The 14,008-nt window shown below is 37.3% G+C and overlaps 1 protein-coding gene across 1 annotated transcript; it reads right to left on the reverse strand.

The window, feature by feature from the left end:
- Nucleotides 1-503: 503 nt before the first annotated feature.
- On the reverse strand, nt 504-13,497 carry LOC143859967 (putative metal-nicotianamine transporter YSL6). Its single transcript, XM_077370449.1, has 7 exons — nt 12,979-13,497; nt 11,367-11,539; nt 8,525-8,622; nt 7,454-7,591; nt 4,653-4,842; nt 2,688-2,820; nt 504-1,552 (listed from the first exon to the last, which is right to left on the reverse strand). Exons 1-7 carry the CDS (start codon nt 13,334-13,336, stop codon nt 618-620), a joined length of 2,025 nt encoding a protein of 674 aa, XP_077226564.1. The 5' UTR covers nt 13,337-13,497; the 3' UTR covers nt 504-617.
- Between the last annotated feature and the right edge of the window lie 511 nt (nt 13,498-14,008).

A 14,008-nucleotide genomic window follows, 5' to 3' on the forward strand; every position in this document is an offset into this window, starting at 1 on the left:
TACAAATCAGAAAAGTGTTTGTGAGAGAAATAAATAGATAGTCCTTCTTGAACGGTATTTACCTATAAAACGCAAGGTGTTTAATAATAAGCGAGTTGAAAAGAATGGGTAGCGTTAGGGAGACACAGAAAGGGATGTAAGAGGGCAAGGACTAATGACAATGTTGGGTGGTTAGGTGGGATTCATGAGAGGTGGGACCTTGTTTTTAAATGTTGCATGAATCCTATTGGCTGATACACACCAATAAATTGGTTATAAGGGCCGTTGATATATAGCCCAATATATCACCATATTTAAGGGGCAGTGATAAATCGACCCCCATATATGGCAGTGGTGAGAGAGAGAGAGAGAGAGAGAGAGAGAGAGAGAGAGAGATGGTCAGATGGGGGCAGATTTAAGATATTAGGCCATTGATATGAAGACAACTAATCAAAGCTGTTGTAAATTTACTTTTTATGATAGAAATGAATGCAACTGAGTCACCAAGGATAAGAAGACAGAAGGAAACTGGGAATGAAGGCTTATAGACATCGAAAGTGGATACAGCCATTAAATATTTACAAGGAGTTTTGTCATGCAATTCCAATATGGAACCCGAAACAGTAGATATCCCCCCTTCAGCTACTTACAGAAGGACCAAAATACATGCAAATGGGAGGATTGATCTTGAAAATTGAGAGGATTGCTGATGGTATTGTCCAAATCCCATCTCCACAAATTAAACCCGAAGCAACGGCTCCTGCGTAATCCTCTGCCTCCTTCCGATTAATCCGCTCCCAAACAAACAAAATCACAGTCCCAACAAACATGTCAATTGCGAAATAAGCTCCAATGTAGAACGGAATCGCCATTGCCATAGGTATTGGAATGAACTGCGATATCTTCTTCGGAGTCACATCCCTTAAAAGGTTAATAACCAAAGCTGCTACGAAAAAACCACAACAGATTGCCAAACAATGCTTAGGCAATGCAGAGAAACCTCGCACACCCAGAATAGCCATTTCTCTAAATATAACGGCGTAGGGAGCTTTGTATGGCCCATCAGGAGATCCAATATCAAAAGCAGTCCAGTATAACCAGAAAGTTAACGGGGCGATAACACAACCCATTGCTGTCCCAATTAACTGGCTTACGAACATGGATTTCGCCGATGATAGGGTGAGATAACCTGTTTTGAAATCTTGCATTAAGTCTGCAGCTGTGGAGACAATGGACATCATTACTCCACAAGCTGCTAAGCCAGCTATAACACCACCATTGGTGCCTACCAATGAGGCGAAGATAAAGAGGCCGATTTTCCCATAAGTAGAAGTCAGGTTCCAGTCGGTGAGTCCAGTACCATATGAGTTGCAGAAAGCAAGAGCGGGGGCGATGATGTAAGAGATAAGAACCAGATACCATTTGACTGGTGGGAAAAGCATGGGGATTGTTGCTGTTGATACAGCAGCTAGGCCCACATACCCGGAAGCCGCAAACCAGACGGGTATATTGTCTTTTAAAAATGTCTCATCCTTCCTCTTTTCCTCCATTAGTAACTTGGAACTCTCACTATCTGCCAAACACAGCAGGAAATTATATCAGGTCAAATATAAAGAGATTCTAGTTTGTTGTATATCAAAGGCTTAAATAAATACACCATCAAGGTTTTAAATTTTGACCGAAATCCGAAATTTAGGACCGAAATTTCAGGTTTCAGTCAACCCTGAAACTGAAATTGGGTAAACTTGAAACGTTACAAAATTTCAGTCGAAATTTGGTTTACCCTGAAATTTTGGTCCGGAATTTAAGGGAAATCACCAAAATTACTGGAATTTCGGCTGTAATTTTGTTCGAAATTTTTTATGAGATAAAATATTATTTTATTTGATTTCGTAAGATTTCATCCGAAATTCTGAAATTTCGGACGGAATTTCAAAATTTCTTTCGGTGAGGAATGAAACGCATTCCGAAACTGAAATTTGAAACCTCGAATACCATAGAATGTAAATGACAAACAAGTATTGCCAATGCCTAATCTCATGGTTAGGTTACTGCTATAGAGCCTATAAATATAATGGATGGGGAGGATCCAGAGCAACTTAGGACTAGTTACTCTGTGAACATGGTTTAAAGCTTTCGTCAACTCTTATGTAATCATGTAGATAAACACTTTGTCACCTAAAAACTGCTGAATATTAAACCTAGGTTCATGGAGATGCAACACTGTATACAAGTCAAAGAGTGAGAAATCGAGATGAGGTCGATTGACCGAATAAGTATAACTTATCTGGTCTGTCGACCAGAAACAGAGTGGGGCCCATTTTGTTTGGGTGATGCAAACCTTTCATATGTGTGTATATTATGGGAAGGACAATGGATGGAAATACAAAAGCTTCCAAGTTAAGTGCCTTATTTTCATAAAACCCAGTTATGAGACATCCACAACCTTTTTACAACAAAAAAGAAACATAGGATGGCCGTTGAATGCATATAACAAAAGTAAAGGATAACATTATATTATTTCATGCAGTTACATGTTTCATCCTAAATAACTTACACGAATTTCAATAGCATGACCATGACAATAAGCCAAACTGGTAACTATGACAATAACACTGAATTTTTTTTTTTTTGAATAGTTATAACACTGAAATTTCATAACACTAAAATTTAATTTCACCAAACGTACACGACAAAGGATTTCTTACCTTGAAATTCACTGAAAAGGGGAAGATTGATCTGCTTTCTCTGTTTACTACAGATTTCCTTCACAGTTATTGCAATTATCTTGATCAAATTATAGAGGCCGTCTCCAAGAATAAGGGAAATTGCAATGAAAACCTACAGGTACAAGGTAATAACAGTTTGCCTTCGGCCCCAATAAATCACCAGGTTCTTGTACATATACTATTCAACAATTGCAAACAACATATATCGACATACAGGTCACTGATATATTAACTGAGGTCGAACAAGAAATTACATGAGGAAACTATATTTACTGCAACAACTGGAGAAATTAAAGACTGCACTAACATAATGCTAAGATCAAAGAACCAACTATGTTATTACCTTCTGTTTAACCGGTAGAGAAAGCAAACAATTACAAAAGAATCAAGAACTAATCCACATGATCCTAAGGAATATAATTTTCAAAAAAAAAAAAGATTATAAGGAATAGATATAAATAAAATGTTTCTATGAATATATTTATGTCATTCGTGTAAAAGTTTCAAGAACACTCTAGAAGGGCATTTGATTAGTTAAAATTAGTAAGGAGAAACTAAGTAAAATTAGCTTCTGAAAATACTCATTCAGATTGAAACAGGCTCATTTACTGATTGCAGATCTGCTAGTGACCATGGTTTAAAATTTTGGTTTCGGTAACTGTTTTGGACCCCACCAAACGAAATTTGGTAATTTGGTTCCAAATTCCGGACCGAAATTCCGAAATTTCGGCTGAAATTTTGTAACACTTTTAAAATAAAATAAAATAATGTCATTAAATTACCGAAATTTCGGTCCAAAATTTGGTAAAAGGCGAAAAATTGAATTTCGGAAAATTTCGGTTTCGGTCCCCACCGGTATTTGAAATTTCGGATTTCGGTCGAAATTTAAAACCATGCTAGTGACTACCTGGAAGAGCAAACAACAGGCAATGGTAGCAAGATCCAGAATTGAGACTGAGCAGAGGACTATAGCTCATGCTACAAGTAAGCATACGAGTCTCTACATCCATGTAAGAGAAATGGGATTGATGGTCCCATGAAGCTCTATTGTGATACCCAAGCAGCAATCCATATCACCTCTAACCCAATAGATCATAAGAGAACAGACTATATCGAGGTTGATTGTCATTTTGTGGATAAGGTTGATCATTGTTCCTTATGTCAGATTAAAGAGAAATCTCTCAGATTTTCACCATAGTTGTTCCCAGAACTCTCTTCAAAAGATTATAGGCAAACTGGACCTGTTTGACACAACTTTCTGAGAGAAAAGGTAAAGGCTAAGATCATCATTGTTTGTTAAAGTGCAGTATGTATAGAGTGTATGACTTATGGTGTGTCTTCTTGTCATTATGTCACTTATGTTACGTTAGGGTATTTCAGTCATTTTGTAACATTAAAATTAAGTGAATAGAATAGGGCATGCCCCACGATGGGGGCATACCCTCTCATTTCTCACAAACATATTTCCCTTCCTCACCGAGTTACATACACATGCACAAGATAATCTATTTATTTCAGTAAAAATAAAAAGATCTACAAAATTTGTGTTGAATAGCATTTTTTAGGGAAGTGATATATCCGCCCCTTTTCATTACTTGGGACACCCAAAATCAGTGTAAGTGTAGGTGGCAATCTGGCCCGTTGAACACTTCCCCATGACGCAAGTCTGGTCATGTAAGTGTAGGTGGCAATCTGGCCAGTTGAAAACTTCCCCATGACGTAAGTCTGGTCCTCTGCCAGTCATAGATACACTATATTTGGGTGTCCAAGTGATGAAAAGGGGTGGATTTATCATTTCCCTTTTTTTTAAGTCACGAACTTCAGTCCTTCTCTGGTTTCATACTTTCATTTCAAACTAATTATGTAAGGGATACAAAACAGCAACTAATAATTGAAAACTAAACTTCTACAGTTCTATTCTGGATGAAAATGATTCATTTATACCTTATATCCGTATAGACCTTTGAAGTCATTGCTGCCAAGGTTATCTGGGTACCAATCACCCGCATATGTACTAATAAATGGCCAAAGAAAACCCCAGGATATAATTGCCCCAAGAAGAACTGAGCAATTGACAATGTGCGGGCAGATAAGACCACATCCAATGTATGTTGGACTGAAATCAAAGTAAAACCTGCATAGGCAAAAGGATAACAATGTAACATTAACAGGATACACTACTGGTGAGTTAAATTTCTTGTCAAACTACTAAGTTTTGTTTTCTAACTATACTCCAGACAAAAAATCTTGTTGACAGCTTCTCCTCAAGGAGAGAGCCGAAGATTATGAAAATCCCAACAAGTTAATTGACTTTCTTAAGTGTTGGATGGATGTATAATGGAAGACAGAATAGGCATTGAAGAGACTAACATTGGCTTTATGAGCAGCTTTACATTAAATACTTTGACTGGCTCTCACCCCTTGATGGTTTGGAGATCCGGTCACAGATCTCCAAACCATCAAGGAGAAAGTTATGGGTCCAGATGGCTTCACCATGGAATTCCATCAAGGAGCAATGTGTTAAGGTCATCACGGGTGATATTTTGAACATTATGAGAACGTTATGAAGGCGTTCCATAACAGAGACAACAAAGAAGCAACTGCCATTATCATTCCCCCCATCCTTAAGACGGAAGGAGAGTCTGAAATCAATTCCATCCATTAATCTCATTAGAAGTCTTTATGAGATTTGGAGTGAAGTCTTCTTTATGAGGTTGGTGAGAAGGTTTGGGTATGTGATCTCGTCATATGAAAAATGCGAGTAGGGAAGACCAGAATGCGAGGACTTAAGTAGAGGAAGAGGTTCAGGGGATGTCGATGGTCCATATGTCTAGTTCATTCAGACTTTGAGTTGTGGTTAAATTTATAGTGGGGCGTGATGAAATCTTTAAGTTATTGGAGGGTTTAGTCTGGTATTGTCTCTTTATGGCTTTGCTTTCCGAGTCTCTATAGAAGCTAGAGAGAGGGGATTATATTAGAGGGTGGGGAAAATGTGGTTTGAGCCTTTGAGGTCTGTTTTTTGTCGAAACCTAAAGGCTGATGAATTCAAGTGTCTCCTTGAGTTACAAGATTTGTTAGAGGTTCCTTTGTCCTACATGGGGGAAGATAGAAAAGATTTGGATTATGACTCCCAAGGCACCTTTTTTTATCAGGTACTCTTCATGTCCCTTGCGGAAGAGGGTATTGGTTAAGCTCTTCCTGGCTTCCTTGAGAAATCACCAGTTTCACCAAATTTTCAAGTGTTTATTAGACGACCGTGGAAATTATTAATATCCTTGATCTTCTGAAAAAAGAAGGAATTCTCATTGGTGAACAAAATGTGGGAATCTAACAATAAGTTCAATCTTCAACCATTGCTCTAGTGACAAGGAAAAATTTGGAGCACAGTTCTAGGTTGGCATGGAGTCTTGGGTCTTATAGAACATGACTCCTTTTCTCATTGCTCTGTTCTTATGGAAAGGAAGAAATCCATGGACATTCAGGGAGAGAACTTCTTGGTGAGGAAGGTTATCTCAAACTTTAAAGACCTGATCATTTCTTGGGCACTACTGCACGGAGAATTTTGGGAGTCATGGTCCAAGGACTCTGGTCTAAATGAAATGGAGTGGGGTTACTTTTGAAAGGACCCTATGAATAATAACAATCCAGAGTGGGTCCCAACCCTCATATATATATATATATATATATATATATCGAGAGAGAGAGAGAGAGAGAGAGAGAGAGAGAGAGAGAGAGAGAGAGAGAGAGAGAGAGAGAATTGAGTTCCTAAGGTGTCACCTCATATAGCTTATATGAGGTGGCGCTTAAAAACATAAGGGGCCCACTTTGTTTGGATGATCCAAAGCATTCATATGATAGGCCCTCACATAGATAGGGTGTGCCCAAAAAATCAACTTCATAGAATCATCCTAACCCTTCCATTTGTGGAGGTTGAAATGGATGGGTATAAACCTCCATAAATCTGCGCATTTTTAACCTCCATAAATGGAAGGGTTAGGATGATCCTATGGACCTGATTTTTTGTAGGCACCATATCCATCTAAGGGCCTTTCAAATGAGTGGTTTCGATCACCCCAAAAATGTGGGCCCCTTATGTTTTGTGAGCGCCACCTCATATAAGCTATATGAGGTGACACCTTAGGAACTCTATTCTCATATATATATATATATATATATATATTGAAAAATAGGTCCCACCCCAAATTTTACCACTAACTTGACCCTGTTCTTTGGAAACCGAGGTCTAATCTAGAATTGGCAAGTGTTATAGAGATAATAAAGGTGATCTTCTGAAAACATTCTAAGGTCTGATTGGCTTCATAGATTATGATAAAGCTTATTTGCGCGCTCCGCTCCAGTGTTCAAGTGTTCATTGCAGAGTCAGTTAGGAGAGACTGAGGGTGGAAACCAGTTTAGCTAAAGACATTGTGAGCCCTCCATTGTAGCCCGGGAATTTGGAGGCTTTCCACTTTTTGAATAAGATGATAGATCGTTGTAGAAGTTCGAATATTGTGTTTACTCCATGGGGTAATCTCTGCTTTGTAACTTCTTGTAGTCTCTTTATTTATTTTCTAATAAATTTCCACAATCTTAGATTTTAATACAAGTGTTTGGGTGCATATTATAATCTGCATTTTGTAAGAAGACAATAACAGATAAGATCCTTAGAATTAATTTAGCAAACCCCAAAGAACCATAAAAGAGAGGCATGATTACGAAGGAAAACAAAGGTAGTAGAACCTTACGTATTCTTGAATGCTTCGAGACCTAAGGTGGGGAAATTATCAAAGCCACACGAATCTCCAACACCACTGAAGAACCACTTAAAGCAGCTCCAAATGAAACTTATGCTTAGATATTTCCCAAGACGACTTACTTGTTTTCTGCAATAGATAATTAGAGTGAAGGTGTTGTTAGAAGATTTCTAGTCAAGTCAATCAAGATGCTCAATATATAATATGTTAGTAGATATTTTCATTTATGATTAGTATTTAAATGAAAATTTATCACACGAATATTTGGAATACTCAAAATTAGAATTTCGGGAGCTATGTAAAAGATCAATTATCTGAAGATTCTTACAGCTAGAAACGGTTTAAAAAAATTTAAAAAAAAAATCTGTGATTTATAAAGTTTAAGTTACCTTAGAGTAACAAAATCCAGTAATTTTTTTATTTTCTTTCTTTTTTTTCTTTCAATAGGTGAAGCAAGGAAATCTCCATGAAAATTTTAAAGGCAAAAAATTCTAATTTGAAGAAATAATAATCGAGAAAGACATCCATATTTTCATAGATACTGTTACGTACATACCTACTATCTGGAAACCTGTCAGAAACATTTTAATAGTGTTCAGAAAGCAGCATATTCTTAAATTTAGTAGATCTAATCAAGTGCTTGGAGAAAAGCCTTGATGGATTTCCACGGCACCTATCCATCAGGGTACAATTATTGAAACTCATTCATAATAGAGAATCTTTCAGCCAACAGACGATCAGATGAGAATTTAAATGCTATGCCTGCTACTTTGTAAAATGCATTTGGACAATGCTCTAGGAGTTTCAGTAGAAAATCCTATCGGTCTACTTCTCGATTTTGAAGCATTCACACTTATGGATTATGAAATGTTCACAACTAAGAAAGTTTCAGGGCAATTCAAAAAAAAAGAAAAAACTAAGTTTGTTTCAGGAACACAATGTTTGGAGCAGATCCAATGCCAAGTAATAATTTTGTAGTGTGTAGTTATTATGAGAGGTTGAATAATATTTAGCTCAAGAAAACAAGGAATAAGATTAGTGCATTTGAGTTCTACAGCTCACCCTGCAAGTTCAGCTCCACTATTTGTATGAAAGCTATTAATCAGCATAGCCGTAGCTGTCCCACTGGGGTATGTAAGCTTGTAATCCAGGACCATTATCTGACACCAATACAAAATGGATGAAGAGGGAAAAAATGATCAACACAAATCCTCCATTTAACATGATGAAAAATTTGGTGGGAGTGTCAAAATTAGTATGTCCTGCATTTGGATTTCCCAATTGTTGTTTGCATGTAAAAATCACACTCATGCCATTACCCGTAGAATTTTTCAGTTCTATAAACAGATATGTAGTATTGGAGGCATATAGTCTTATTTTTATTGTGATATCTTCATAATTCTATTATGATATCCTCATAATTCAATACCTCTATATTTGGAAAAGAATACCAGAATATACAGAAGGAAGAAAAGACAATAGCATCTATTTACTGTAGGCAATTGCTCAAGTGATATCCTTATATGATGCTGATGGGTCTATATATTCAAATGATAGTCCATTTCTGTTACATGTGCTTGCTGGTGAACAAAATGCATGTTGCAGAGGAGAAAACAGCAAAATATTTTACATAATTATACGCTAATAGTCAATATAAAACTTTGTAGCGAATGACACATAGCTCATTTGGCTATAAACTCCCATGAATGAAATCAACACCAGCCAACAAGGTAGCCATTAACTATCATGATAATCAAAGTGCCATTCAAGAACAATCACATCGATCCGACGTCAGAACAAATGCAAACGAATCATTTCAGTATAGTGAAAGAAAATCCCAGATTAAGTTAAAATATGCATCTTATAAGAACCATGTTGTACACATCCTAGATTAAGTTAAAATATGCATCCTATAAGAACCATGTTGTACACATCCTAACCAAGAATACAGATAGATAAACATGTTTCTAACAAATCCAGTTTTTTAGCTTGTAGTGTTATAGTAATGGATGAGTATTTACATGTATCTTCATGTACTTCTGTCCCTTCTTATATACTTTTTTAGTTGTTTATCTTCATGTACTTATGTCCCTTCTTTTTTTTTAGAGGGGTTATGGCATTGGGGGGGGGGGGGGGAGACTCCTACCGGTTGGCAGGGACCCCTACCGGTTTATTAGATAAAGATAAAGATGAAACATTAGGAACGAGATACCATCCCTAACTTGGGATCACATGAGAGAGGGCGAACCAAAACTCGGAATTCTTATATCCCTTCTTATATACTTTTTAGCTGTTTATCTCACAGGCAACTTAGCCAATGCCCCAAATGCAATCTTTTCCAAATAGAAGAAGAATATAATGCATGGGAAGCAACACCAATATATTTGAAGTACATAATAAGAGCTACCCTTTAGACCCCATAGAGGAGCACAGTTTCAAAATTCTGGCCAGGAGTTCGTTCAGGTACTGGTATGACAAGTTGGGCGGAGATAAGGCTTTTGTGGAGTGTATACTAATCTGCTTCTGTTAGTAAACAATGGTGGAGAAACCATGGCCAACTTTTTGTAGCACTATGGCACAGAGGCAGCAACAGACATCGACTCTCAAGAGCATAACTGTTAAGAATAGGAAAGTTCTGCTATTTCACGCAGGGTTATATGTGCGCTTCATTACAGATATATTTGTCATTTGTGTGTGTGTGTGTGTGTGTGTGTCTGTGTACACACATACGCGAACACAACTCAATCATTATGGGAATGAGACAATTAGTTTCTCATGCCCGACTTCTCTAACCCTCTTCCATCTACATGGTGAAATACAGTTTCTTAAAGAAATTACAATGAAACATCAAGGGCATATGTGCAGGGCAGCAAAGATCTGGAAACGCTCGATTTGGAAAGCTTGCGTCCAAATAATTTGCACTTCTCGGAATGAGCAAAAATGATCTCATCACAACTGCATTTTGTCAATGAAAGATATCTTACCAAGTTGGTCATCATTATTTTTTTTTTGAAGGGTGAAAAATTCATTAATAAGACCGAGATGGTTAAAGGATACAAAGGAAAAACATAAGATAATTACAAAGCTTTGTACAAAACAACTTAGAAGGCATGGACGAAAATGTCAAGGAGGGAGAAAATCATATCGCTTCAAAGAATCTAAATGAACCCTGGACCAGGCTAACTTATCCATCACTCTATTAGCCGATCTCCTAAAATGCCGGACGGAAATACAAGAATTACCCACAATATCCTTTATCTCATTAAAAAAGTCAGCAAAGCGCCAAGGAAAAATGTGAGAGCGGGATAACCATCGAATCACATTAAGGGAATCGCCTACCACCGTCACTTGGTTGAAATCTACCCCCGCTAAAAATTTGATACCTTGATGAACTGCCTGGACTTCCGCCTCGCAAGAGTCGGCAATTCCAATAGGACCCGAAAAAGCCCACTTCACCGGCTGGACCGGGATTTCCAAGACTAGAGCCATCAAAATTAAGCTTGAGAAAACCCCTCCCCGGGGGCTCCCAAACTTGAACTATCGGTTTTTGCTCTCAAAACTAGAACACACTTCCCTCCATCCATTCCACAAGTCAAAGGCGGAAACAAAAATAAAACTTGGGAGGGGTTTTGCCCAGAAGATTGAAGCTGTGGGGATATATTACGTACAAGCTTTGGTGATTTTCTTCCATTATAACATGGTATATTGTTGCAAGGAATTTCTACCTTGTACATTGCATGCAATATTAAATAGTTTAATTAAAGGACTGTTTCAAATGAAAATATTCTGTTTCTTTATGGAAACCCTTACAGCCTCGCAAATCAGGGAAAACAGCAATAAGACCAAATCAATATAGTGCAGTTATCGGTTCAAGAAAGAGCAGTCCACAAGCATGAGTAGATACCTTGCGAAGGGGAACAAGGCTGAACAGACCGAGAAAACTGACAAGAAACATGAATCCAATCATCCATCCCAAGGATGGATTTTTAATATCTTCTGCCCTATTACCCGGATAATCAACTCCAATGAGTTTGTATGTCTTTTCGTCCATTGCAATCATATAAGATCCAAACCCCCCTGTCACAGAGACAAAATTTCAGCTTCTCATTCATAACAAAAACAAAACCGAACCACAATGATAAGTCTTGATCCAAGCATTGCGATAAATTTTATACTAATATTCAGAAACTATTCCAAAAGCAAAGAGAGATGCAATGAATCTAACTTAAACAGTTCCTAAATCCATCCGCAGCACACCATCAATCTTATGAATTTTTTTTTTGGTAGGTAGTCTTATGAATTTCCGAATAACCAACAACAATTTTTTATTTTTATTTTTTGAATGGCAACTAAAAACAAAATTTCCAATCATCAATGAAGCGTAATTGATCAAAATGTGAACTACAACAACAGTAAAAAAAGTATGATTTAAGGGAAACAATCTAGTCTTAGTCTTACACTAACTAAGATAGGACAGTGATAATAAGTGTTTCCCCACTAGTTTTGACTTCATAGAAAGTATTGGGATCGATTAGGTTCTATTCTCCCTTTGATTGGACAATGATTAGGTTCACCAATAACAAAGGATCGCTAATGGCATCCAAGACAGGATCACTTCCCATGATAACAATGTCAGCGAATTATGAAGAAAAAGAAATTAATGGTTTGATACAAAAATAACACATAAATTAAATGACTCCCAACATTCACAATCAGCCTTACTTACAACAACACAATAATATAGAACTTATCTAAAAAGCAGGCAAGATGATAAAATGATGGTTATTTGCATAGTTTCAAATTTCGGCCGAAAACTCGTTTCGGCTGAAATATTTCGGTTTCGACCAAGACCGAAACGAAATAAACATTGAATCAAAATTTTTTTTAATAATTTTTTTTACAAGAATTTGCTGAAATTAATGTCACCCGAAAATTTGTTTTACGCCTATTTACAAGATTCCAACCAAAATTTTAAAAATTTCCACTGAAATATCAAAAATATGAAAAAAAAAATCCCCGAATTGTACAAGATTTCCACCACAATTGAAATATTTTGATTTTGGTGGTGGCCGAAACCATGGTTTTAAATTTTGGATTTCGCCCTTTACCAAATTTCGGACCGAAATTTCGAGAAAATGTCATTTTAAAAAAAAAAAATTGTTACAAAATTTCGGCCGAAATTTCTGTCTGAAATTTCGAACTGAAATAGCAAATTTCGGCCCGAAATTTCGGATTTCGGTGGGGTCCGAAATTGGTACCGAAACCGAAATTTAAAACCTTGGTTGTTTGTTCCAAAATTCCATGAACTTCCATTCATATCCCTGTCCTGAAAATCATGTCTGCTACAGATTTTGCATAAATTATGATGTAAATATGAAATAAAAAATAAAAAAATTTCATACAAACAAAAACCCACAATTCACGAAAGAATAAAAAAGCCCAACATTAAAAAAAAATCCCCAAAACAGATAGAACAACATTACACACCAGAAAACACAAAAACAAAAAGGAATTACCGCTAAAAGCAAGGCCATAGCAAGCAACAACACAGGTCTGGATCACCGTATTCTCTTGCCGAGTAAAAGGGGTTGTAAAAATCCCTAATTTGGTGAGAAACCCCGTCCATGACTTCACGAAGAAGAACCCTAATAAACCAGCGGCAACGTTGAGAGAAGGGATTACACCAACAGTGAGATTGAGCTTGTGAGTTATTATGCAGAACAGAGTCCCCAACAGTGCACCCACAAAAAGTCCCCGGATCGTGATTTGATCTTTCCATGGAGGGATTTTTACCAATTCAAGGTCGTTTACGTTGGTTTTTTCGGAAATTAAGGGCTCTGAGATCTCCATTACAGGAGGATTTTCTGTACCCATTTTTTATCCGAAAGTTTTTTCTTGAAATTGTAGAGATTTGTGGGTTTTTGTAAGGAATTTGCAAGGATTTGTGGAGATTCTTATTAGTTCCTTTTTTTGCGTGGAATTTTGCAGCGTCAGCTAAATAAACCACGATGCAGATTGCAGACGCTACGTAAAAGGAAAAACAGCTCCTTTACGGAAGGTTCAAGGAATAAATTTAGGGAGATGATACATTCGCACCCACTGTAGGATAATTCGCACCCGCTTTAAAGTGAAAAGGGGCTCGGGTCGGGTCGGGTCAGTTCGGTTTGAGGCCAACCCTAACCTAATCCAAACCGAGCCTCGGTTGAGGATGTCAACCCTAACCCAACCCGCCTTCAAATCAGGTCGGGTTGAGTTCGGGTTGAGTTCGAGTTGAGTCGGGTTCATCTTGCGCCAAATAGAAAAATACAAGGAAAAAAGCATAACCTAGAAAAAAACATGAGAAAACTAGCGGATAGAGGTCAGGTTTGGGTCGGGTTGCTAACCAAACCTGAAATTAAATCAGGTTGGCTTTTCCCAACCCTAACCCAATCCAACTTGAGAAAATGCCAACCCAACCCGAGCCAAAATCAGGTTCAGGTTGAGCCCGACCCAAGTTGCAACCCAGTGACATAAAAGGGTGTGGATTATCCTAGAAGGTGTGAATTT

Source organism: Tasmannia lanceolata, unplaced genomic scaffold (genome assembly GCF_043159265.1).
Source record: "Tasmannia lanceolata isolate RefF3 unplaced genomic scaffold, GAP_Taslan_0.1 ptg000037l, whole genome shotgun sequence".
NCBI lineage: Eukaryota > Viridiplantae > Streptophyta > Magnoliopsida > Canellales > Winteraceae > Tasmannia > Tasmannia lanceolata.

Bases quoted from the DNA above. Each gene is read 5' to 3' on its own strand.
- LOC143859967 (XM_077370449.1), bottom strand. From the start codon at position 13,336: ATGGGTACAGAAAATCCTCCTGTAATGGAGATCTCAGAGCCCTTAATT. The intron at 4,843-7,453 runs GTAAGGTTCTAC...TTGCCTATGCAG, and splicing joins CTCGAAGCATTCAAGAATAC to GTTTTACTTTGATTTCAGTC. The intron at 1,553-2,687 runs GTAAGAAATCCT...TGTGTTTGGCAG, and splicing joins CCTTTTCAGTGAATTTCAAG to ATAGTGAGAGTTCCAAGTTA.